The sequence below is a fragment of the Aptenodytes patagonicus genome, chromosome 2, assembly GCF_965638725.1.
Source record: "Aptenodytes patagonicus chromosome 2, bAptPat1.pri.cur, whole genome shotgun sequence".
Taxonomy (NCBI): domain Eukaryota; kingdom Metazoa; phylum Chordata; class Aves; order Sphenisciformes; family Spheniscidae; genus Aptenodytes; species Aptenodytes patagonicus.
The window spans coordinates 83,747,024-83,774,298 of record NC_134950.1 but is presented as its reverse complement, the minus strand read 5'-3'; the positions used below and the strand labels follow the sequence as shown (position 1 = coordinate 83,774,298).

The 27,275-nt window shown below is 40.8% G+C and overlaps 1 protein-coding gene across 4 annotated transcripts in view; it reads right to left on the bottom strand.

Annotated features, from left to right (window-relative positions):
- The window catches only part of TRIO (trio Rho guanine nucleotide exchange factor), a 260,532-nt gene that overhangs the window by 102,476 nt on the left and 130,781 nt on the right, over window positions 1–27,275 (bottom strand). For all 4 annotated transcript variants that reach the window (XM_076330348.1, XM_076330349.1, XM_076330350.1 and 1 more), the window contains 8 exons: window positions 24,218–24,387; window positions 23,127–23,301; window positions 16,457–16,652; window positions 15,661–15,827; window positions 8,693–8,812; window positions 7,150–7,341; window positions 5,788–5,937; window positions 4,210–4,324 (listed from right to left, as the gene is read on the bottom strand). In XM_076330348.1, coding sequence (XP_076186463.1) covers window positions 4,210–4,324; window positions 5,788–5,937; window positions 7,150–7,341; window positions 8,693–8,812; window positions 15,661–15,827; window positions 16,457–16,652; window positions 23,127–23,301; window positions 24,218–24,387 — 1,285 coding nt within the window. The remainder of the gene's footprint in view (window positions 1–4,209; window positions 4,325–5,787; window positions 5,938–7,149; window positions 7,342–8,692; window positions 8,813–15,660; window positions 15,828–16,456; window positions 16,653–23,126; window positions 23,302–24,217; window positions 24,388–27,275) is intronic.

Below are 27,275 nucleotides of genomic sequence, written 5' to 3'. Positions count from 1 at the left end.
GAGAACAAGTCTTATGAGGAGCGTCTGAGGGAACTGGGGTTGTTTAGCCTGGAGAAAAGGAGGCTCAGGGGAGACCTCATCGCTCTCTACAACTCCCTGAAAGGAGGTTGTAGCGAGGTGGGTGTCGGTCTCTTCTCCAAAGTAACAAGTGATAGGACGAGAGGAAATGGCCTCAAGTTGCACCAGGGGAGGTTTAGATTGGACATGAGGAAAAATTTCTTTACTGAAAGAGTGGTGAAACATTGGAACAGGCTGCCCAGGGAAGTGGTGGAGTCCCCATCCCTGGAAGTATTTAAAAGACATGTAGATGCGGCGCTTAGGGACATGGTTTAGTGGGCATGGTGGTGTTGGGTCGACAGTTGGACTCGATGATCTTAGAGGTCTTTTCCAACCTTAATGATTCTATGATTCTATGAAGTGCAAAGAACCCAAGGGGAGGTCTACCAGAAGAGACTGTAAAAAAGATTCATTCTTCACTATAATGCTTTACTTGCTTCTCTACTTACACCTACAGCTGGCTATTTTCCATAATTACAAATGGAGGCTCTCAGGTGCTAGGCTTCTTAATGCCTCTGCATTCCCCTGCCCCACTGTGCAGGTCCACCATGCCTTACATCCTAAAAGTTAACAACTCCAAGAAACAGTTTGACAGAGAAGCTCAAATAAAGGGAGCCTGAGGGGAAAAGCATCTCTATCTCTATCAGTGATCTGGGACCAATTACAGCCACTCGTCACAGCCTTCCTGAGGATTATGAAACCTGTCTGCATTGCTGCCAACATCCTCCTGCTTGGAAGCACCGTATTCCCGCTTGCCACAGTGTTGAGATCACCCAGGACTTGCTTTTGGTTGGAATCTGGTCACTGCAGCCAAGGTTTTCTTCCTGCTGGGCAGGCTACCCTCAAATATGCTTCAACCGATCTGTCCCTTAGCCAAGCCATGAGCTGATCTGCTATGAGCCTCACCTGCTTTCTCAGTTTTATTTCTGCCTTACGCCACCTCCAAAACTCTTGCTCAGAACATATGCCAGATTTCAGGGGGCAGGGCAGACACACAGACGACTACCATTATACAATGCAATACACCCAACTGGACACACCATATAAAAAGAGACATCTTGATAGTGACGCAAGCGAAGTAGTTCTGACAAAGAGCAAGCAAGGTGAATTTAGCTAATTGGAACAGCATTTGTCCTGTCAGGACATGATACAGATGGCAAGCCAGTGAGAGACATTTGGCTGGGCACCGTTAGTGTTATTGCCATTAATTTCTTGGACTGACAAGGAAGAGAAAAAAATATTCTATAAAATACTCAAAGGAAGTTATAGAACATCAACATTTAATACTAGGTTTGGATGAGCAGCTCTATCTCAAGCCTTCTGAACTATAGTCCCTGTTGTTGTTATTTTCTTTGATTCCAACATTTGCTAGGATTGTCTCCTAAACTTCCAGCCTATTCTCCAGGCTTGGAGAGCTTTCAGCTGTCTATATGCATCCTGCACTCTCTGTCAACCTATCTAAAAATATGAGCACCATGAGATAAGTTCCTGCACTATGTTCAGTTGAAGCCCATATAGCAGAGACAGAGGTAACAAAGAAGCACATGAAACCAGCAGCAGAAGCAAAGATGAAAATGCTCCATTTCTGAGCTTACAGCAATTGTCACCGACTGAATCCACCTGCCACAGCACAGTTTCAGGCCACAACTCCTTCCTAAAATTCAGCTTTGGCACAGCGTCCAATACAGTATTTGGATACTCTTAATTGCAGGTCAAGGAAATTATTTACACTGGTATGAAGGGACAGGAGGACACCTCTCAGAGTTCAGTACCATTGTGATTCCTGTTTCCCATGAAGCATGTGCTTAGCTAAACTTTGCCTAGATTAAGACATTGCTTTTCTAGATATCATAATCTGCAGCTGGGAAAAAGGATCAAGTATGCCACTGAATGAGGTTTTTGAAAAACGTTCAGCAGTTCTGCAGAAACTCAAGGGTTACTCAAGCTTTGAAAATGTTCATTTATATACTATATACTGATCACAGTCTGACACACTGTTTCAAGCATACACTTGAGTATGAGCGTGTAATGGTCCAGCAGAACACATGTAACATCTATTTCACCAAAATGAAACAAACATTCTATTATTTTTTTTCTCTATCTATTTAGAAAAGAGATGAAAATAATTTTTTTTTCCTTACATGCACATTTGAACAGGAAAATCAGAGTGAACTTTTAAATCCTTTGGTCAGCTACCACCATACCATTGAGACCTAAAAGGAAGGAGTCCTCGCTAGTTTTATCTTGACTCATGTTTAATTCTCAGAAGCATATATTACATGGCTTATGGGGAAAAAGCGTTAGAGCACATAGCTTATTTTTTTCCTGCTTGGGGATTTTTGTTGCTTCTTAAACATGTATCATTCGTCCAGGATTTTAAATGTACACAGAACATGCACAGCACTACAGTTCTGACATATAATTATTCTTAAGGTCATTAGCATAGAATTCCCTACCCTTTCCTCATCTGAACACATTTACCGTTCTCAGAATGACTGTTTCTACACAGCTTTCAAAACTGAATTTTTAAAAAGTTTGTCTAAAAGCCCTAACATTTTTTTCTTCCACTCAGTAAGTGCAGTAGCTACAACTTCCTGCTTTCTTCTGCTTTGTTTCCTTTGTCTACTACTAAGAGAAGAGCTAAGTGACAAATGTCAGCAACAATTCTTCAGTTATTGATACTGCCGGCATTTGTGTTGAGATTTTGTCTTGTACAGTTCTATAAATGTTGATGCCTTGGGGACAGAGGAAAAACAATCCTTTGTCTTAGCTCTGCATGCTCAAAGTTTCAACTGCCACAATCCAATTATTTCCTTAGAGTGAAAAGTATGGCCAATACCCTATTATGTTTCCAACACAAAAAATTCAACACAGTGAGATTTTCAATTTGAGTACTGTCAGATACATGGGCAAGTTTAACACAAACTGTTTTCCTCTTGTAGTAAAGTGAAGCAGCGAGCGTGTCCTTTTCTGATAGAGTCATCAAACAATTCAGAGTGGAAGTGACCTCTGGAGGCCATCTATTCCAATCTCCTCCTCAAAGCAGGACTAACTTCAAAGTTTTTCAGGGGCTTGTTCAACTGAGTTTTAAAAATTCCCAAGGGCAGAGATTCCACTACCACTCTGGGCTACCTGCTCTACTCAGTGCTTTCTCACTCTTGCTGTAACACTTTCTCCTTATACCCATTCAGAATTTTCCTTGCTGCAACTTTTTCCTCTGGTCCTATTGCCGTGTTCCTCTGAGTTTGGCTCCATCCTCTGCATAACTCCCCTTTGAGTAGCTGCAAACAGCAATTAGACAATTAGAATTCTCCGGTTTTGAATCTGTAGCATGGTCTGTGTGTTCAGTCACAGCTTCAAAATGCATCAAGCAGAATACAACTGGCAAATAAATGAGTAAAATGCAATATTTATTTCTGATCTCTGAATATCTCTCTCTGATCTCTGTTCTGCCTACCTCACCCATCAGTTACGCATACCCTATTAATTTCTGTCCTTTTGTCCCTGAAAGCCCTACAGATTTCTCTCTCTACTCCATTCCCCACAGTGCATGTTACACCTTAAAGCTGCACTACATTGAATTAATCCCAGCAAAGCCCAAGCCCCATGTATTAGTTCTTTCCTGCCTCACCTCAACTACTACCTATCTACACATCTAATTTAAACGTGATGTCAGTTATCCTGTACTTCATGAAGTTCCTTAATACTGATTCAACTATATGAAGGGTCCAAAGGCATCATTCAAGGGATTATCTTGTATCACCCCAGCACTCCCAAGGAACTCAGAGAATGCACCACACTAACACACTGAGTAAGCTTACAGTGATCAGCTCCCATTTGGCTTCAGACCAAACATCATCATGTGGAAGTTTACTATCTCATTCTCTGAACAAAAGCAGCACATTTGAGTCTCAAATTGAAAGAAGATTTAGTGTAAGCAGGAGATAAATAAATTCAAAGCAACTTCATTTGGGTATAAGAGAATTTGATGACTGGCAGCTCCTTCAAAGTGTGCGAGCAATTTTAATTATTTCCTGTTAAGCCTGACAGAACCCTTTCCACTTGGGCAGGCTTCACTCCCCCATCATCACACACACCACAACACATGATGATCACGTTCTTTGGAGACAAAAAGAACAAGAAACCCCTTACTTTTGACTTGTTGTTCAGGTGCTTTGATGTGTGTCACCATCCCTGGCATGTTTACGCTGTTCCTGTGCAGGTATTTCAGGAAGACGTCAGCATTCCTCCGAGCCAGTGTGCAAGCCTAAAGAGTCAGCTGTATTACTTTCTTTGAAGATGCACACTTATACATCCAGAAAGATATGAAGGACCTTCCTCATCCCCCTTTTGTGTGTTTCCCACCCTCCCCAATTTTAAAAAGCGTTGATTGTTAAATCCTTCTACAAGTAAACCAACCCAAGCACTAAAATAGTTTTCCCAACAAATAACAGTTAATCCTTACTTATCCGGCAGAAAAAAACCCAAACAAAATGCTATTACTTTTTATCTGAAGATCCTGGAAAGCAATTACCTACTCTAGAGCTTTCAGCATGACTCAGAGCTCACAGAGAAGTTTGTTTTGTGTATGTGCCATGTGCCACTTGAAGTTACTTATTGCATAAACAGAGTGCACATGCTTATGTAATCACCTGGATATTCCACCACTACTTTAAACAAAAAGTAAACACTCAGCTGAAGTGAAACCAAAAGCGCTAAAATATTAAGACACGCCCTTAAAATATTAAGACAAGGCCTTGAGAGCTTTCAGTCCTCACCACTGTATTGCCAACGCTCAGCTCAGCTGCCGCCTTCATCTTAATGTACACCAAGTACTACATATGGGCTGGCTGCCTTATTTTTAAATAAGCAGAACACGAAATGCTACTTTAAAAGGTTAGATAAAGGTAGCATGGTTAGATCCAGTAACAGAGACACTAAGTCATTTCTCAAATTGTTTTAACACAAAGACTGGAAACTCACATGCCAGCTGCAGAAAGATCTATTTGACAGTATACTTAGAACTATGCTAATATGTTTTTGAATGTTCCCATCTGTGTGCTGAGAACAAAAAGACTTTTAATAAAACTAAGTTTTATACTCTGACGTCTTTCAAGGTGATGCTAGAAAAAGCCTTTGGTTACAGGGCTAGTTACACTGCTTTGCAAGTATCCGTTACACATTTATTCACTAAGATCAATAACCCTCTTCACTAGGACATTAGTTGGAATGAAAACTTTTCATTTATCCGCAGAGTATTACACAAACCCAACCACAAACCCAGATGCCTGTCTAGCAATTTCCTCCTTCCGTACTCTACTGTAGTCCAAGTACATCTGAGAGCACCTCTGATGCACAGGCAGCAATGGCACTATGCGACTGTCGCTTCTCTTCCAAAGCAGCAGCCTTTAAGCATTCTTTAGAATGACAGTTGCTCAAAGCAGTGATTCCCAATTCCTCTTCAGTCACAGTGGGAGACCTGACATCTATAAGTTCAACAGCAAATATATTTATAAAACTGGCTACAATTTTATGCGCTTGGCAGTATTCTCCTCATCACTGTCAGAAGCAGTTAACATGCCATTTCCCACATCTTTGCAGTTTGGGACATACCTGTAGCTTTTGAATGGGCACTGTTGCTTTCCACATACCTTTCAGCACTGTAAGAGTGAGCGTTTGACGGCATGCTTTTCAAGACACAGACGACCACAAAAAAATAGCAAACCCTACCTTTAGAAATGCCTCCTTCTGTTCCAGGTGTTTGCTTATCATGGGAGTAACATGATCTGTTTCAGAGTTGGGACCCAGTTTGTCTGCTCCCCCACACCAGTCTTCTTCTCGCTTATATTCTTGCTCCAGGCTTTCCAGCACGCTGCACACCTATGAGGAAGAAGGAGTCCAACTCGAATGTGATTCAGTAAGACAAAAAATCCAAATTCAAGCCAAAAAAAATGGAAAACCAATCTAGCCCTTACATGTATCTTAGCTTCTGACATGTTTTGACTGGGACTTATGAGAAGGCAACAAACTTTGCCTGTAGGTTTGCAAGCATTGGCCTGCTTACGTGGATTGCTCAGAAGGCTATCCCTAAAGTTGCTCATCTTTCTCTGCCTCTGTGACTGCATAGTTCAGGATGGGCTTAAGATATGATTGCAGAGGAAGCAACCTTGCCAATCTTCCCCTAACTCTTCTGTGGACAAGTAGGATGAAGCTGATTTTTCTCCGACTCCCACACAAAAACCAGAATCGGCCATCTGAAGTACTTCCATTAAAACCTCTGTGTAACTTGTTTATGGTTTAAGCAAAACTTGAAACAAGCAGAAATCCAACTAAGCACTTGTACAGTGTGTTTCATCTTGAAAATGTTTTACAATACTTTTCTCAATTAAAAATAAGAATCTGTCGAATATTAAAGGGGAGAGTGATAGAAGAGGCAGATGAAGATTTGAGTCTTCGCCAATAACCACTGCACTTTGGTAGTGTACCTTCTTTGAAGTTTGCTAATTGAAGCAAGTATAGGCAGACCAATTACACTGTAGTCTCTTAGTAGTTAGTACAATTTGTCTGCTACTCATTTATCATAGAGTGGTTTGGGTTGGAAGGGACCTTTAAAGATCACCTAGTCCTACCCCCCTGCCATGGCCAGGAACATCTTTCACTAGATCAGGTTGCTCAAAGCCCCATCCAACCTGGCCTTGAATGTTTCCAGGGACGGGACATCCACAACTTCTCTGGGCGACCTGTTCCAGTGTCTCATCACCCTCATTGTAAAAAAAAATTCTTCCTTATATCTGATCTAAATCTACCCTCTTTCAGTTTAAAACCATTGCCCCTTGTCCTGTCACTACAGGCCTTGGTAAAAAGCCTTTGTCTTATGAGACCACTTCATATACTGAAAGGCTGCAACACACAGTTTCTCTTTCTAAGGCAGCTGGTAAGAGGATTTGCTTTTTGCATTTTTTGTATAACTGCAGTTGTTACCAAATTAGTAAATACAACCAAACCTAGTCAACCATTTTTTGAGGTAATGCTGTTTTATGCCGCACTGAAGAATTAACCAAGGCAGACACAGATCACATAGCATTTCTATACCTGTTCAGAAGTTTTATAGAAGGCAACAGAGGCATTCACAAGCTTGAGACGGTCCTCCATCTTCAGCATCAATTGTTGCCAATGGGAAGCAACCTTCTCTGCACACTCCCGGATCATATCCATGTCATAGTGATTAGCCTGCAGCATTGCCTCTGCCTTCTGCTGAACCTGCAGGGCACTTTGATGCGTTTTCTGACAAGAGGTGAAAATTCAGGAGTTCAGTGGAACATTTCAGTTCATTTTCTTGAAGACCTCAAAGGCTCACATTTCCACTGTGTCAATGACAGTTCTATACACATGCACAAACACCCATTAATAAAAATAACTGTCTAATATTAGTCACTGGAGGGCTTCACTTACGCAAATACAAAGAAAATAAATCCTGTAGAGACTTATTAAATCAACAATGACTAGCAGTTTACAAGCAACAGCCAATGCATAGCATTAAGGCACACATGGCATATCTATGTTGCAGTACACTTTGTTAGAATTATGAATTTCAGGTTGATTTTCTTTCCCTTCATGGTGAGGAAAAAAAAAAGATGGAAAGGATGTATCTTATTTTGGCTTGATTACTATTACTGTCCTCACAGTTTTACCACAGTCTTTTGCAGATTAGTAGTGAGCAAATGAAGGTGCAGGTGTGCAGGACAATACAAAAGACAACTCCATCCATTGTAAGCAAATTTTTAACTCTAGTTCTCTGTGTAAACATACACTTGCCTAAAATCTGGAACCTCTAACTATAATAAATATTATTACATCCAAGTACAGAATGATCCAGAAAACTCAGAATTTAAGCTTCCTAATCACCTTTCCTTAAATTGACAAACATCTGGAGGTCTCATAATTTTTATACTTAAGAGCTACCAAAGCTCTCAAAATGAGGGTACATATAGTGCAAACTGTAAAAAAAAAAAAAAAACCACCACATAAAAAAAACAGAAAGGGGGAAACCTAAAACTCCAGAGAATGGCAGACAAACATGAAGAGAGTTACTGCACAACAGACTACTTCTGAGAACAGTTTTCCCAAACAATCATAACTTTGGTTAATCTTTCAACAACAGTAAAGTTCTTAAAAAGAATTGTGCTATATATAATCAATATCACCCTAAGTCCCTCAATCACACATAATTTAATAATACCACATTCCAGTCAATCTTAAGATTTCTGCCTATTTTTTGCAGAGATATGACCAATCTGATAAGTTTAGTTTGAAATCATGGCAGGAGGATGGACATACCACCAGACACAAATTTCAGTGACACCTACTGTCAAACAAAAATGGCAACATTAAAGGATCATTCGAGAATACACAAAACTGATGTTTGCTGTTCCATTTATTCTTAACTTTAACAATTAGCATTATATTATTGTATTCTATCAAAGGGAAACACCATTTTTGGTAAAATTGCTGTGAACAGACTTGTTAGATTTATTATCTTTTTTTAATTCCTCTCCAGTCAAAAAAATGGCTATCACTTCACAAAGTCCTGTAATACAGGACTTCTTGGCTATGGTCACTGAAATGGTACTTTTACCTCTATTGCATGTTGAAACTGCTCATGTTCCCTCTGTAACTGTTCTGCCTCCTGCAAAGAGCTAGCAGTGATAAGCCCAGCATTTAACATTGACTCCCCATTTCGGATCCAGCCCAAAACCTGTAGCAAAAGAGAAGACCATGAAACACACAATTCCACTGCCAACCAGCAAGAAAAGCATCGTTGCTAGGGACAAAAACATTTAGGGTCACGTGTAGTACTGGAATTGATGACTAAATAATTCATTAACTATATATTTACAGTGAATTATATATTCAATAAACACAGCGAGTGACATTCACTATAATTTCACTTAGCTGACAACTCCTATCTTTCAGTCGACTACTACAGACTTGTGGTTTCAGTTTATACTCTGAACAAGGTTGTGTTTCTGAATACCATTTCTGTCACCTGGAAAACAGGAACAAGTTACAAGCAATATTTGCCTAAGAACCAGTGTCAGTAATGTAAATTGAGGACATGCAGCTTAGTAAAAAGTAAGCAAATAATTTTCAATATTAATGTTGAGAAAAATGTGACCACTGAGTGTCTTCTAATTGTTTAAAGATTTTTTGTTTTCCGGATGTGCCTTCTTTGACATGTCCACCGAAAGCAGAAGAATCCCTGGGTGGGGAGAAGTCTCAGGAGGCCACCTAGTGCATTCCTTATCAACAACAGGAACATGCAACCTTAAGGCCCCTCCGAAAAGATCTGTGCCTTGTTCATTACTCAAGACTCCAATAACGGACATCCCACACTCTCACCAGACATTTTATCACCATAAGACGTCTTTCTAACATCTGACACTCACATCTCTCTCGCTTTAATTTCAGGTAATTTTCTTTTTCCTGCCCACGACAGACAAAAGAAAACCCCAAACATTTTCTCCCTCTTAGCATCAGCTTTGTTTTTCCATCTCCTCTCTCCCTCAAGAACATTACTCGATTCCCTCCTCTAGGCTCCTCTTCTCATGTTGACCCCCGTCTCTTCAACCTCTCCTATGTGAAGTTAGCCGCCTAATTTTTCTCACTGCTCTTTTACGAGCTCTCTCCAGTTGATAACCATCACTTCAATCAAAATCTTTCAAATAGTGAGTAAAGCTGGGCATAATTCAGGTTATTCACTGTCATCTGCACCACTTTTCTATGGAACGGCTCCAGCCAGTAATTACCCCTGTGCTGTATTTGTTCAGCTGATTATTCCTGCCAGTACATCATGATCTGTATTTGTCACTAATAAAATTCATGTCCTTCTTGCAGCGCAATTCTCCCATACATCAAGATCATTCTTAACTGTAATCCAGTGTCTTCTGATGAACTTAAATCCCCTTTCCATCTTCTTTTGCCTTTATCTTCAAATTTAAAAGCATAATCTCTAACATGTAGATTTGCTGACTGAAAACATGAACTAGCATCCAAATACAAACAGATCTCTACAGGTTTTTTTTTTATTTTAAAATCTGTTTTCCAATCCAGTCAGTCTCTTAATAACTTTTGTTACTGAATATGGTTTTCCAGCAAGTTATCATTTACGGTAATGTAGTCTCATATGACATTCTCATAGTAAGCCAGGGCCAGATAGACTGAACTAAACTATTTTAAAGCTTTAATAGAAGGAAGATCTATGTCACCTGCTTTTTCACCTCTACCCAGAAGACCTGTTACCTTGTCAGGAAGAAACGGGATTTATCAAGGGGAAGCTATACTTAACTAATCTATGTTAGCCTTTTCTCCTTTCCTCGCCACTATTCAGGTTTAATAATCTACTTGGTTCAATATTTTGAATCTCATCCAATCTCCAGAAGTTTGGAGAAGATAAGCACTAATGTCTATGACATTATTTCAGGCAGTTTTCTAGGTATTCTAGGGTGAATTCATTTGGGCCCAGTTGATTGGGAAATAACCAGTTTAAGCATACCTTCTCTAACCTTTTCCTACAAACTGATTTTAGACCTTTAACCACTGGTAATAATTATATTAACTACCAAATCACAGTTAGCTCTTAACACTTATTAAGTACCAAATCACAGCGCTTAACACTAAATACTCTCATCTAGTGAGCCGCATATGACGACTGAAAACACAGGCGGAAACCAGGCAAAGGACCTATTAAAACACAAATCCTTAAAAACAAAGGCACACGTGGTCTACATCCAAAATATAGTATAACATGTCTTTAACAGCTTGAAGCAACTGAGGTCTAGACATCTTGACACAACATCCATTCCCTCAAATCTGCATCACAATCTCACCTTTTATCTTATGTTTATCCAGACCTCAACACTGTTGTGTTGGTAATGCAGTTTTTCCCACTTCTGCCTGCACAATGAATTTCTAATAAGTTTTTTTTCCCCTGATAGCGTGTATTTGAATTCTTCTATACAAAACCTGCAAGTCTCTGGAAAAGAGTAAGTCTGCAGCGTAGATGTGGGACATGACAGCAGCTCCCAGACATATACCTGGGTGCACATTCTGCTCCTCTGGGGAGAAAGCGCTGGGTCAGGCGGAGCCTTGCAGGGGAGAGACGGCTCTGGCCTTGGAACAACCGCTCCTGCTGCAAGGAGACCCTTCCAGATCACAGTGTGGGGCAGGCAAAAGGGACCATGAAAGGAGCTGGGAGTCTCTAGGTTGTTAAGACACCTGGGGCTTGTTAATACTCAAGGGAGCAAGCCAAGGTAAGCTTCAGGAGCAAGAAAAAGGGAAACTTCGGAGGGAACCAGATGGGTCCAACAGACTGTAGACAGAAACTATGCTTGGAGGAAAGGATTTGACTGTAAGAACACAGAGGGCAGAATATTTTTTTAAATCCCTTTTTTATTTCTATTTTGTCTTACGAAAGCAGTTCTAAGCTCCCTCTCTACCTTACAAAACAATTCTTCCAGGTATAGTGTAATGAAATGCACCTTCTTAGGGTTAAAATACATTTAGCCTTCTCCAGAGAATTTATAATGAAGAAGAATGCTTAAGCAGCACCAATTCAAAGCTCTTCTTGACTTGGCATCCCATCATACACAGCAAAGACAGCTAGCACAGAACTTGCCATTTCAAACACACTGATTTGCCCTCCTGTTTGTTGCAGGTTAGGGTGCAAGTGCAGAAGCTGGTGGAACTCACAGGAGGAAAATTGCCAGCAGCACTTTCCCCGTCCCTCTGCTCTGACTCAAGGGGAAAACCTAAGTGCTAGTAAATAGCGAGCCTGTTCTTTTTCCAGGGCTGTTGCCTTTCAGTGTTTGTTGGCATGTTCCCATCACCTCACTGTTTGGGTGGACTACACACCCCATCTTTCCCCCCCCAGCTTTCAGCAGGCTAGAAAAGCATCAGCAGAGCATCAGCAAAACTGTGGAAATGAAACAGTCTGGGACACTTGAAAGGGTCAAGCAGGTAGTTCTATAGATAAATGCTTGATTTAAGATTAGTTTCTTGGACCGATTTTTCACTCTAACTAAACATGATCACGAGACACACCTGCTTCAGCATGCTGTCCTAGCTACATTTTCATATCCATATGGCACTAAACAGAGTGCCAGGATACTCTTCCGGAGTAGTATTTTGGGACAATCAGAGCTCAAGCACTGGACTGTGTTTGAACCCAGCTAAAATATCTGCATGTGAGAGCACAAGGCTGCTCAAGGTACTCTTGAGGGTAACAAGCTTGTACTTGGTACAAGTATCTGTACACTGTTGTACAGATGCAAATATATGGGTATATACCCAAGAACATACACCATGATCAGAGCAGCAGACAATATTGCACTGAAAAGGCTTAATGAGCATAGTAAAACCAATGCATTTTGGAGCTTGGTAGAGATTTTGACCCAAGCAGATGCTGCATGTGAAGTAAAGCAAAGCATTCATTCTACAAAGTGAGTACGTGGGATCGATTGCAGCAATAAGTAATCCAGCAGCTATATTTTAGGTGAGAAAAAAAAAGTTTGTCTGGCAAACATGCAAGTGGAGTTCTGGATGAGGCGGATATTCTCTGAACTATTTCTCTGCCTCTTCCTACTCATATGTCCCTGACCTGTATAAAATGGTCACATTTTCCTTTCCATGTTGTTTTTCCCGATGTACAGCTGTCCCTTCTTATTTCAGTCAGCATCCTCTTTCCCCTATCTGCTGAGGTCTTCCTACACTGCAGTCTTCTATCTGGTTTTGCCCTTTCTGCACCTATTACATGTCAAGTTGACAAGCAAATTCTTTGCAGGTTTTCTTTAAACTTCTGTTTGTTTTCTGGCCCTTCTGCTTCCTCCTTGGTCCTGAGGCTTGAAGTACAGAACTTTAATGCCACAAAGCAGAACTGGTACAGTACTTAAAGGAGAAGCAACACTGGATGTTTTCATCTGCTTTCTGTGCTTATTTGGTAAGAATTCACTAAACTCAAAGTTTCACTACCTAGTACTGAAAAGACTCCTTGCAAGTATTTGACTAAAAAACTAAGCCAGGAGGACAGTTTGCTGGTCTCCATAACAGATTCTAAGAGATAAACCCTATGGAAAAATTCCTGCAGTGTTCCAGTCTAACCTTTTCACATGACTACAAGCTATATATATATATATTTTTATATATATATATATATGTGAAAATACAATAGCAGTAACGTCAGTTTGGCAGGAAAAATTCAAATGGAAATCTTGTTAAAATCCTTGCTATGGAGACAGCATCCCATCTACATAGTAAGTATGCTTACACCCAGTTCAACAACAATAAATCTGGCAGAAAATCACAGTAATTGAACTGGAAAACCATGTGCTCGCTGCTTCAGCCAACAAAATACAAACAAAACAGACTGAGGAGGAGGTTTACCGTGTCATTTTACTCTCAGGTAAAGCACCTGCTGTGACCTCCTGAGCAATGAAGTTTTTCCCAGTGCAGAGGAAACAGGAGAAGATCATGCTTCCTCATATTTAGTAAAAACTAAAATAAATCAGATGTGGGTTTCTGAAAAGGCAACTGAAATCACAAAACTAAAAGTTACTAGCCCAAACACATTCCAAAGGGGATCAAAAGAAATGCTATGAGACAATAACATTCAGTTTTAGTTCCATTCAATTTTTAGGCCCTCAGGCTGGGGAAGTATTACAGGTTGATCTGTACAATGAAAATCTGGAAAAGGAGCTTGTAATACACGAACATTCTGTCAGCTACATGTTCATATAAGTTTGTTTGAAAAATTCACGTCTGTTACAGTATTTAGTTCAACGTAATATCCCACTCGATAGAGATGTGTACTAGGAATATAAATAGAATACATTTTTCCTCCAAAATCCCAGTCTACTAAAAAAAAGGCAGCTGGCTAGGATAGTATACTACCTATATCTTTACTGTAAGATGAACTCGTTTTTTCCAGTGTTTTCTTAAAAATCTAAACTTGAGCTTCAGTTTCAGTCAGGGCTAGCAGTGGTTTGGAAATGTTACAAAGATCTTACAGAATGACCTACAAACCACATACTAAGTGCAACATGGATATTCATCTACAATCGATGATGTTCATCATCTGCTTGTATCTGCCAAAACACAGAACATTTGCTCTGCAAACACAGGTTTTAAATATGTGTCTCTTGTCACATTTAACTTGCACACAAACAAAGCTAATGGAGCAAGGTACTCACTTTATTGTGGGAGCATGCAATATAAATAACTGTTTAATGGTGTGTCTTTGCAATATTACCCAAGTGCTATATTCTGTTCTGTAACTGAATATTATTTCAGTATCATGGGAATTAACAATTTCTTTTTCTTACTAACCCATCCCACCCTAACCCACTGATGTACTGGCAAAGGTACTTTGATAGTACCATCACAAAGATGAGACTGCCTCAGCTGGCATTCACACCCTTTTAATTTTTTCTTTCCTTTGCAAACGTGCACTCTTTTCCTTCATCCTCAAGATAGTATGCAACTGCGTACAGAATCTATCCTGATCTGCAATAACTTTATCTCAACCATTACTCACGTGAAAAGAGTCACTTGTAATTTGCATTTACAAACACAAACAAACACTAAGACGGATACAGGATAGTTCAGTAGGGTATGCAAAGGCTCGAACTAGAAGATCATATATTTGATTAGCACCTAGGCTGCACTAACAGCAGACACTACCGGTTCCTTGCATTCCCTGAATTCAAGGCCACACAGAAACTGTGGGTCTGCTACTATAGAGTAACCAGCCGCTGCCCGGAAATACTTTGGGAACCTTCTATTCACCTCTCTTATGCTAACTGGATCCCTTTTATATTACTTTGCAACTTGGAGTTCTCATTCACAGTCTCATGAGGAAGATGAATTTTTGTAGGAGCTCATGACAAACAGAAAAAGGACAAGTTGCATCGGGAGCCATTATGGGACATACTAATACAACAGACTCCAGCAGACTGCTGTGATGCTGCCGAGTGCGAGCAAGATCAAAAACCTCTTACCTTTCTAGCGTTTTGTTTGTTTTGTAATCTTTCACCTACTTCAGTGGTTTTGCCCACAGCATCTCAAATTCACCAAAAGTTTAGGTGTTTATCAGATAAGGACCCCAAAACTTGCCACTTTATTGTCAGGAAAAGCAAAACTTCCGTTTTTCTTCTCCCGGAAGGTAAACCCTGCTGATATCACGTTATCACCGTTCGTAGATGTATTAGGTCAGCGTTCAGGGAATACCACTGTCATCACCACAGAGATGACAAAAGTATGGATTATTTAACGTAAGTTCAAATTGCTCTGCACTCCCAACACTTGACTCGTACCCAGGTAGAAATACGGACCGTTAACGCGAATTATAAGCCACAACGCTAAGAGAGGACGAAGTTTCTTAGGTGCTCAATTCCCTCCCCCCTCCAGACGCGAGACTTTCTACAGCAGCAACTAATCGTGTCCCCCCCCCGCTGACGGGAGCGGAGCTCTCCAAGAGGCGTGGCAGAGCTCCGGGGGGGGCCGACCCCCCCCCGACCCCCCCCCCCGGGGCGGGGCCCAGCCCAGGCGTACCTGCTTGACTTCGGCCTGCAGGTGGCGCAGCTGCACGCACTGCTCCAAGTGCTTGCGGTGCTGCTCGGCGGCCACGTCCAGCTCCTGCTGCTTCTCGTGCAGGAACTCCAGCAGATCCTGGACGCGGGTTGCCATGTCCACGTCTCTGTCGCAAAGCAGCTCAACGCCTGTAAGCAGCCAGCCGTTTACAAATGACTTGCAAGTCTTCCGCAGACAGACAGCACGCTTCCACTGTTCTACACTTACTTTTCCAGTTCCTTCTCAAAGTTCAACTTAACCCTCGGAGCATTTGCTTTAAACGAGCATAGTTTTTGCACTCTTTAAAAATGCGGTATTATTAACGGGGTTTTTTCCCCCCACAAAAGAAGCCTGAGATTTACCCTAGGTACCTGTATACAGTTAAAAACATCAAGTGAAGGGGCATAAGAAACAAAAAAGGAAGACTTACTACTTGAACGCTGAAAATTTTGGCTTGAGTGCATTGCTCCAATTAACTATAAAATTAACTCCCTGCTATTTACTCTAATTTTACTGACTCCCTGAGTGGAATCCCCTTCTTAAAAGCCTAAATATTTTCAGGTGTTGCCAACTTTTAAATAAAAATTACGTGCCATAATGACAGCATATTCTCATGAATGCTATCAAATTATTTGAGTATAAAGGGGAAAAAAAAAATGTCCACGTCTCCGGTTTACAGTTAACCAGCGTCTCTGTCATTTCCACACATCCCATGGAGACACAACTGGATAATTCTTATAAAGCCACTGCCCGGAATAGCACGAAGGAGCCATCTTACCAGATGCCTGCACTTCATTGACATACTGCAGCAGATCCTGCCCTTGGTGGATGACATCAAAGGTCAAGTTATTCATGGTCAGGGCTTTGTCTGCATGATGCTGGAGCCTCTGTTCTGCTATTGTAAGATCTTCAGTGTCAAAGTCATTCATCTGCTGAGAGAGCTCATCATTCCAAGACTCGAGGTCTGAAATTATCTGGGGGGAAAAAGAAGGAAGACGATGTTCGCTTACTCATTAGACAACGTATGCTTATTTTGAATGCTGCACTTACGGTGGAGGTCAGGAACTCGAGCTGCTCATTGTTAATTGACTTCACTGATCAGGTTCAACATGGTTCAGACATGGGTTTTAAAGAAGAACCACCTCTTTGAGAACCACAACAGCTCTCCTTCAACCAGTGCTTGCAACACTATGGGTACCCTTGCCTTGTTTAAGGTACTCCTTCACCAACACATTGCTTGTGAAACAGGTAAAATTAAGATGTTTTTATCTTCACTTTTAAAGGAAAATGTTGATCTAAAACATCTTTTAAATTCTCCAGACTGCACCAAGTAATAATTCACACATCAAGTGCCAGCTTAGCTTTCAGTTACACCAGTCTTGAGCTCCTTTACAAAAAAACCACCTCTACCCCTCTGTGAGCACCTTCGACTTTTGCCAGACAACTGAGAAGCACTACTTGTCACAAAAGGCAGGGTACTTAGTGAATGGAGCAAAACCAAAAAGTATTACTTTATTACAGTATTACTGTGACGTCAGAGTTAAATTTACTTGCTGAAATCATTCAGCCACACTTCAGTTTACACTTCAATTCTGGATTTTACTCTGAGCCATAAGATGTCCAGAAAAGGGTAGCTAAGGAAGTATTTTCTAACACATGTACTACAACAGTACGTCCTCCTTGCCTGCCCACACAAGTGCATTTTTCATATCATATTCCAGAACCTGGCTGAAATGTAAAATACTCCCTTTAAGTAGGATACAAAACTGTTTAAGTCTAACAGATAATGCTTAGAATCCCCATTGATCAAAGTGGGTTGAGTTCTTATGGCACAGGTTTGATGCATCAGTTACTTATTTCAAACAAGTCTGACACACTTACGCCTCAAGCCTGTAATCAAATCTTTTTCAGAATTTTCAGCAGTGTTTTGCCACAAACAACTGCAGTTCATTGGGAAAGCAAAACTATAGATAAAGAACCAAGTATGATTTAGCTCCAGAGTTCTACGATTTCAAGAGAAGGACAAACTGATGTGAGTGGTGCTAAATGACAGGAAAACACCTACTTATGCAGCAAGACACAGCAAAAAGAGGATCTGACTAAACGGGCATTAGCAACAAAGTAGCGGGCTGCATAAATATTTAACCAAAGTAATTTGCTGTCAGCAAAAGGAATATGCCACTATGCTTTCCAAGTGGTTAATCAAAGCTGTGAAGTTTACTGAGACAGTCAAACTACAAGAGAAATTCCAGGAAAACAAGCCTTGTAGAAAAAACAGAATTCAGGAGAAAGCAAAATTAAATCATCCGTATAAAGTTTCTGTAGTCAGCTATAATCTTTCTTGAAGGGTTGTTTCCATTCTGCTCACATGGCACCATAAAAAAATGGACACATCAAGCAATTATTTTTAAAATTGTGGCATCAGTGAGTTTACTTCCTGTTTTAAAGGTGTTCTGCAAAAATTTTACTTGATTCACTAAGTATTCAAGTTTTGCATCGTGCCATGATGGGAGATACCAAACAATTAGGATAGCTATTTGCAATCCCTAACCCTGATCAGCTAGCTCTACCCAAGTGAAAACAGGCAGAAACTCATGTTTCAGGGGTAACATGGAAAACGGAAAAGCTGATGGACAAGTGATGCAGGAAGATACACAGGACAAAGCCTTTAGCCACTGCTTAAAGCTTCTTTCATCTCTCTTCCATGTGCTCTAAATGCTACACACACAATTTATTTATGCATTATGAGTGGTTTCCCCTCTCAACAAACACACAGGCTTCCCCTCCCACAAAATCCTTCACAACTTCCCTTTACTTCCCTTTTACTTGGTCCATGCCCAACATGTCTCATCACCTCCCTCTACTCTTCATCTCGTTTTAACTGACTTGAAATCTTGCAGAAACTTCAAGTCTTCCTGACAGTCCAGCCTGAGAAACCACTTACTTCCAGCTAACCCCCTTTTCTGCTCTCAAGGACCTCAGACCTGCTCCTTCCAGCTCATCTTCAAAACTGTGTTCATTCACTACCAAAAGCAGCGGAGGTCACCCAACATTTGTTTCTTCAAACCACCCACCGCACTATGGAAGTTCTCACAAATCAGATTTACCGTCTTATTTTCATCCAGTTCAGTTAACAACATTCATAAGTTATCCTCAAGAAGTAACTGTAGTTAGACCTGGTCAAACTGAAAAATCCAAGCATTAACGAAGGTTGTGAAACTCCGCCACCAAAACATCGTCTTTCACCGTCTTTCTAAACACCATTAAAAAGTGGATTAAGATTTAACATGGCACATTTAAAACAAAGCCAGTCCATCTCCCTTCAGAACAGATGCCAAAACCTTACCTCTCTTACTATCAAATTGAGTGGAAATAAAGTAATAAACACCATAAGCTCGTAAGGGGAGATTGCTGTGGCTAAGTGTCAGTATTTTTATAATAATGGAATGGTTTAAGTAGATTATAGTCACTGTGTCCTTTCAGACTGAGATTCACTGTACCTGATATGAATGACAGGTAGTTTGAAGAAGTCAACACCATGTGTCACCTCAGCCAAGAGGTTTCAGTGATACTGCCTCCAAAGAACAACAACGAACAACAGTAAGAATTGTAACTTCTTCCCATGTTATTTCATCCAACCTTGAGGTTAAGATCATGGCCCACACATTGTTTAAAGTAGTCTGAAACACTGTACATAAGCAAGACATTCCCTGTCCCCTTCAAAAGATCAGAAAGCCCATGATTCAAATAAATAAATAAATAATGCCAGCATGGTCCCACATTCACTCAAAAGAGAAGAAGTCAGTGCACGTCACAGCTGGGGTTCCTAGCAAGGGCAGTAATCCTTACACTTTTTCAGCAGTAACTGGATGGCTCAAGGTGATCTATTTCAGCCATTGCACCCACCATGCAAATCTGAAATGCACTGAGGGCATAAAACAAAAATAACATGCATTAAGCATTCTTCACCCACACTCTTCAGGGCTTCCCCTGAAGTTGTGCTTTACAAGCAACACTTTTAGAGCGAGCAGGCTCCTATTTTGTTTTTAAAGTTTTGTCAAGACAATTAGCATTAAACAAACAGAACAAAGATAAATGACTAATGGATATCTAAAGCAACTGAATCACAAATTAATACCGCTCTCAGGAAATGGATAACCCAGATCAAACACAGGGTAACTACTTACCATAGCATGTGTTCAAGAAGTTCCTAGTGCAGAGTCTGAGCTGCCTGACATTCCTAGGTTTTAACAAACGTAAAGGTAACACTGACAGGACACAAGGCAGAGTATAACACAGAAGGGATGCCGACTCTTTCACACTGAGTGGGAAAGAAATAAAGAACCACAAGTGTCTTCTCAGAAGGGTCTAACTAGCATTCCTTGTACCAACTGAGTGCTAACCAGGACCTGGAAAATATTATGTGCTGGGGAGAAAGAAAAAGGTAAAATGGGAAAGGGAGAAGAGTTAGGTCTCTGTGATCCAGCACTTTACATCCTTGCCTTTTCAGTTGTATGACTTAACAGGCATCTTGTAAGTACGGTCCAAAAATAGAGTAGAGATAAAGCTGCGAGTTGAAAAGTGTGTGGTATGCTTTCTGCAGAGCCCTGACATAGGCCTCAAGGCATTTAAGTTACAGACAAGCAAAAATGCACAGACACAGATGAGACACACACATTTCAGGCTGCATACATTGCCACCAGTGTTACCTACCCACCGGCTAGGTCCATACACATCTTCCTTACGGCTACTAATCACCCTAGCAAGGGACTCTTTGCACACATTTTGCTCCTTCTTGCCTTTAATTAATACAGGCATTTGCAACAGTCTCCTTCAAATAGCTCAGGACCAATGGCACTTAAAAGCCTACCGAGGATAGAGAAGGTCAAGTTTATATGCCAAGAGCAAGGGGCAAAACACAGACAGTGCTGCAGTTACAGCAATTTCAGAAGAGCAGGAGAATCTGAAAAGTTGCAGGATAAAAGACAGCAACTAAAAGAAACAGAGTATTTTGTCAGCGAATAATAAGGGAAGAATAAGGAGAAGAAGAGGAGGACTAACCCTGCCAGCAAATCTCACCACTGCCCCTAGAAGCACAGCTGCATGGTATGATCCTGCAATGCTAGGGGAACCCTTTGTCCCATTTTAGCCTGTGTTATTTTGCAAGCACTAAGACAAGCTAGAAACACTACTCGCCTTCCAGAAAAACATGTCCTCACAGGATGCTCCCCTAATAAATGAACTGCCCCTACAGCCAAGTCTTAATTGACTGGGCCAGTCACACAAAATCCAGGACAAAGGAGGAGGTCAAAACAAGGTCCGCAAGTTCCTAGCTGGCATCTGGCTCCTCCTCACTATCATGTTACTTCAGCTGAGCTTCTGCTTGCAAACAACTGACCTGGAACTAGTCCCTGCATTTTCTTCCCGGAAGTTTCTGAACAGATGTCTGCCTTCAGGGAGAGAGAAAAGAGAAGCACGCTTTGCTGAGGAAGCAGAGAGAGGACATGGTACAGAGACAGCAAAGCAATCAACATTTTGCTGAAGACACTCTGCAGCCAGGGTCGTTTTGTTCCCTGGAGGGCTCCTTGGCCATCTTAAATAAGCATGATTTTTGTTTCCAAGCCATATAAACAAAACACATCAACTCTTTCAACAAGGTAATTGGTACTTTGCTATATGTTTTATGTGCCAAAATGTAAAGCATGCCAAGTGTCAGCTTCAGAAAAAGCAAGACCTGTCAAGTTAGAATATGTGGCTTTCCACTGCAAAATCCTATGGCCATCACCAAACAACATACACAGAAGTACTACTATCTATACAGATGCTATCCTGTACTGAAGGACTAGAACACATCTGCAAAGCAGGCTCCTGCAACCAGCCTTCTGCTATTGTAGAATACTGGTTTAGGTAACCTACAGCAGAGAGCAATCACCTTAATCATGAACTTCACTCAAACCTTTAACCTAATTCTTCCATTAATTTTCTTGGTATATGCCTTGCCCCCCACGGCTGCTATCTCCTAAATAAAAGTGTTCTGAGAACATCACACAGACCCCCTTGAGCACTGCAGATCGTTTCTGTGGAGATTGTAAAATTGCTGACAATCCTGTAAAAGGGGATACCTTCTATGTTCCTCCACATATACCAATCATCCAACTAATTATTACAATCACAATTCTGCCAAGCCTTTTCCTTGCATATTCAAGACAGCTACTCTCACATAATCAAAGCAGCAAACTCCTGGCAGACTAGTTTCATCTCCTCAGTGTGAATTGCAAAATAAAGAACCTTCTTAGTCTTCTTTACACAAGAGTTGTTATTACGGTAGAGCGCACACTCTCACTTCCTCTATGGGCACGGATCAAGGAACTGTGTCTGCCTATTCCTGCACTGCTCCTAACAATGTGCTTAGCTAAACCAGACTTCAGCAATGATATCTAATTTTAAGAAAAAGAAACCTGAGAAGCTATCACTTCTGCTGACTGCCTCTTTACCCTTGCACTGTTCGTACCTAACCAACAGTTGCAGCTTTTACTATGTACAAGCAAAGGGGTAAAATTATCACCGTAACTCCCAGTTTCCAGAGTCTCGAGATAAGCCATTTATATACTCAAACAGGATCATTTACCAATGGATAACCCTGAACCTCTGAGGCACCAACTCAGTTTCAGTCACTGTGTACAGCGCTGGTGGTTTTACAGAAGTCATATGATCAACTTAGCTGAAGCTTTATAATGCAATTCTATTAACCTAAGCTCCATATGGAGTTTCATGTCTGTTTGTTGCATGTCCCTGCATACAAACAGAAACTTTCCAGCTGATAAGCTGTAACCCTCCTCCAAGATTTGGACAGTCTCAAAACTTCTTGAAGTTTTGCAGGGGTGTGGCACTACAATTGCTTTTGCATTATTTTCAGAGGTGGAAAAGAATCTTATTTAAAAAAAAAAGACAGACAGCCCGCCCATACAACAGCCCTGAAAATTAAAACAGAATTCCAAGCACCACTTGTAGCTGTCAACTGAAAAAAGACTGCTGAATTGGCAAAGAGAGAGAAGAGGGGTGTTACTACAAAGCAACAGTTTAGAGGGTTTGTACTAAACAATCTTGCAAGTCTTACTCATATTAACCGTAAGCATACTAGTTATGTCAAGGTAGCTTGACCTTCAAACCAAACTTACCAGATGAAGCAACTGGTACACTATGATTTTGCAAGACACTTGCTTAAAGACACACTGGGAGCCAATCAGAGCTGGAGTTAATATCAAAAAGCTCAGCTCTGCACTCTCCTGACACTTTCACGTACAAGACAAAAGCCTTAGTTCAGGTAAGAACTAAGTCTACCAGTCATTTGAGCCACATGCCAATGCAAGTACACAACCATCTCAGCATAAACGTTCCTACACAAGAGAATAAGTAAGTGCAGTGCAACTCCAAGAGCAGACACTCACATCTATTGCATCTCTTTCAAATATGCGGAGCTGCAGAAACAGCTCAAGCTTGATCTTGCGTTCTTGAAAAAGCTCCTCCATCTGAGATTGGGCCTCATCCAGCTGCTGCAGGACTGTCTCTATGTGGTTGATCGAGCTGTTATGGGGGGTCTTGTTACTAGAAATGGCAGAATCCCTATTCAAAGCAGAGAGAGGGGGAAGGGGGGGGGGGGGGAGAGAAAAAAAGAAAAAAGAGTATTATTGAAAAAAAACCATACAATTTGGATGCTATACATGACCACAAAATGTAAGACTGTTTCAGATAAGGTCAGTGCAAGTCATATTACATGAAAGCTAAGTCTGTTCATCTTTGTTAATAAAAGTCCAAATTATGTTTTAGTACTTGAAAAAGCCTTAGGAAATTAGATTTCTTTCATTTTTTGACTAATTCAACACTTAAGGACATTCTGTTTACAGGAATAATAAAATTTAAAACCAGAGACAAACCCTTATATTGTGAAAAGGAAGTGGCATATGATAACTATTTACTTTACTGAACCTTCCCGGCAATGAAAAAAATCAAAATTAGATAACAATAAAAAAAACCCCACTTCATCTTTTACTTTAGTATAAAACCTGCAAATTCAGATATGATAATATCAGCTCCTGCAGCAAAGGGGACATGTACCAGTGCAACTGGGGCCCAAATTTATTTAGATTGTTACTGACTGCAAACTTAAAATAACGTTTCTTATCAGTCTGCAAAACAATTCCAAGTGACTCTTTATAAAAAGGCTGCTGCTCAGAACTCAAAATGCTGTGGAGCCCTGCATGTCAGACTACAAAGACATATGATTGCTCCTATTACAAAGGTAGCTTACGTAAACAAAATCTCCTTCTTGTGGAGGTAGTTAGTGTTTATAAGTTGAGCTTCCTGTAAACAGAGGGTTAGAGACCATCAGTACAGCATGAAACATCATTGTAGTCCTAATATTTACAAGTTTTATTTATAGGTCATATCTTGCAGTCATCATCTCTACCCTCAGAACAGAAAGAGCTTCACAGAATATCAGACATACACCAGAGGAGATTTAAATAAAAAATTGTTTTACCTTAGTTGCTGTATAAGATCTTCACCTTCTTTTATGACATTGACTGTAACCTGCAGAGTGGTCTGTTGTTGTTGACCAAAACGTTTAATCAGGTCTTGGACAGCCTCCACAGACTCAGCATAGACATCATCAAGCAGTTCTTTCTGTAACTCTTCAAGCCATGTCCACAGCTAAAGCAGAGAGGGGAAAGAAAAAAAAGAAACGTAAGCCCCAGGATCAGGCAGTCACTATTCCCTATCAATCTCCCTGGACAAGAGAAAACAGACTGAGGTGGGGGGGAGAAACAGGATTTGTTTCTCTTCATAGAAAAATCCCATCCTCAATTTAATCAAAACGAGCCTTTGTTTCAAATAAGGTTTTTGCTTCTTGGAAATACCAGGAAAGCTTTATCCGTGTTGCTAAGTCACCCTTTCTTTCCCATTTTCCTTCTACAGTACTGAGCGTATCCGATTGAGCAGCACAGAGTTCATAGCGAGAATCCCATCTGCAGCTCTGCGAGAGAGTCCCTGGGAGGGAAATGCTATGGTAACACTCCCTGAGAGAAGGGAGGAAGGAAGGAAGGAAGGAAGGGAGATGTATTGTAGCCACCATCAAGTTTACACTGCCAGGCTGACACATGCACACAGATAACACAACACTTTTCAGTGGCCTTCAAAAAAAGGAAAAAGAAAATGGCATTTCAGAAAACAAAATACAGGGAAAATCAGATGTGAGAAGTTATTTTTCTATCATGATCTCTACAGCTGTGGTGTTTACCCTCTTGATCTCAATTTTGCACTATTACAACAAAAATCATCACAAGTAATTCCACCCGTTAACTCAACGTTCCCCCCCGCCCTTAACACATGCATGTATTCCTGTTCAGAACTCCACATGCATTGCAGCTTATGGAAAAATCCATAGGTATATGCTAGCTAGGTATCACTACTGGTCACTTGAAGCCTGCTGTGTTCTTCTCCACAATTTCATGAGGCAAGCTGTTGCATCCTAAGCTCCGCGTGAAAATTATTCATCAACAAACCATCAGCCATCCATTGCGCAACTGATAAAAGCACCTCTTGAAGAGAGGGAGCACAACTGTCTGCTGCAGCACTCCCGTGAGCAGCGCTAACAGCACAACAAAACGGCTACTCTCACGGGAAGCATTCAAACCAGGTCCCTCCTCTCTATTTTACCATCACATCCCAAACCCTGCGATTCCAAGAACAAGGATTAGAGTTTGGTTTTTATCCTGAAATAACAACTCTGTTCTGATTGAAAGTATTAAGATCTTTTGACTACATTTTAATCTCTGCCTTTATATATTTTAGATACAAATAGGCTTTATTAACTTTGAACCTAATTAAAAGGTTAACGTAGTTAAAATACAGACAGTAAGCAAATCAAACCGGCTTAATTTCAAAAGGCAGAAAAATAAATGTTTTATTTCTTTGCTTAACATTTTCTACAGAAATACCCATTTCATGCTGCTGTTTCTATAATGTTCTGATCATAAAGGTTTCCTAACTACCAATGGAGCTACATTAAAATAGAAAATTCAGTGAAGGATTCTAGATCTTGATTAATTGGTTCCTTTGAAGCTTTACTTTAAAACCAAATGCTAGGGTTTATATCTTAGAGCCTTACATGCCTCCTGAGGTAGGTTTTGAGTTAACCAAGCTATAGGCTAAATGTTCACAAATTGGGAAGAATTAATAAGATTTAACCAGACTCTTTTCTACAAATCTACTACCCACCCCCCAAAACGGAACTGCCTATTCATACACACTGTGTTATTCTGACTACTCATATGCTTCAAACACAATGCCTGTCACAGATCTGAATGCAACTCCATAGTCGTAAACACCACAAGCTCAAGCCACAGCAGTCTTTCTCATTAAAAGGAGCACAAATCAACAGAACTTAGCAAGTGGGTCAAAAGCACTCGTCAACATTCATTCCAGCATAACCCAATGCAGCATCCAAAATTTTTTTTTCCCCAAATGCATACTTAGGAATGCAAATTTCACTTCGAGGCAAACGAAACTTAAGAGCAAGAAGCCTGACAATACAACCTGAAAACTTTACTCAGTTTTCAATGCCCAGCGGCCATCTTTTTATTCCTCTCCTAGCTTGTGAAGCTTATGTCTGAACCGTAATAATAGGACACCGTGTCAGAGACCTTCCAAGTGAGCTGGTGTGTTCACACAACCAGTGCAGCTTGCAACTGTGCAAATATATTCATCTGAGAGTAACACTTTGTTGTTGACTGCAGATCTCATGCTTTTGGTGCTAGCTGGACGAGCTCTACCTCACGCTTATTGCACTGTCTATAAAGGCCCAATTTTCAGAGACGTTTATTACAGACAAACTGGAATTAAAGCCATTTTGAGTCTCTTGGACTATATCAAGTTTGCCCCTTGGCTCCTGTACAAGCACCTGCACTGTGGCTGAAGGCAGGTCTAAGAACCACTTCAATTTTTTCCAATATGTCTTTTGCAGCTGGGTTGTGTCACACCTGTACAAGGGACACCTCACCTCTGCATTTCTTATTCTTCACATACGCATCAAGCCACTTCTGTAACTGGGTGGAGAGGACCTGGCAGGAGCAACGAAACTTAAGTGTTGGGCTGGTGATGTACTGTGCATGTGAATACTTCCCTTAAAGCTTGCCCTGGATGCTGGAGACCAAGCCAACACAGAACAAGCAGACTTTTCCTTCTGCGCAGCCAGTTCAAAGCAACACCACCTGCCTAGAGCAGAAAGACATGGGCACCAGCACAACAGAGTGTTAACGCCAACTGGCTTAGTGCCTGGTCAGCACGGCATGACTGTAAACATAGTATCTTGCCCCTAAGGTACCAAAGGGCTCAAAAATACACTGCGTTTGCCTACTTCATTAGCTGAATTGCCCACTGCTTGCGCAGGAAAAACATTTTACAAATGTGCAGAAAGAGAAGGATAGTAATTAGTATGCATTACTTGTCTAGCTGTGATTCATACACTGTTGAAAGTGGAACAATTTAAGCCATTTCTGAAGTCACTAAACAGCTCTGTGACACTTCCATAGCAAAAGTTA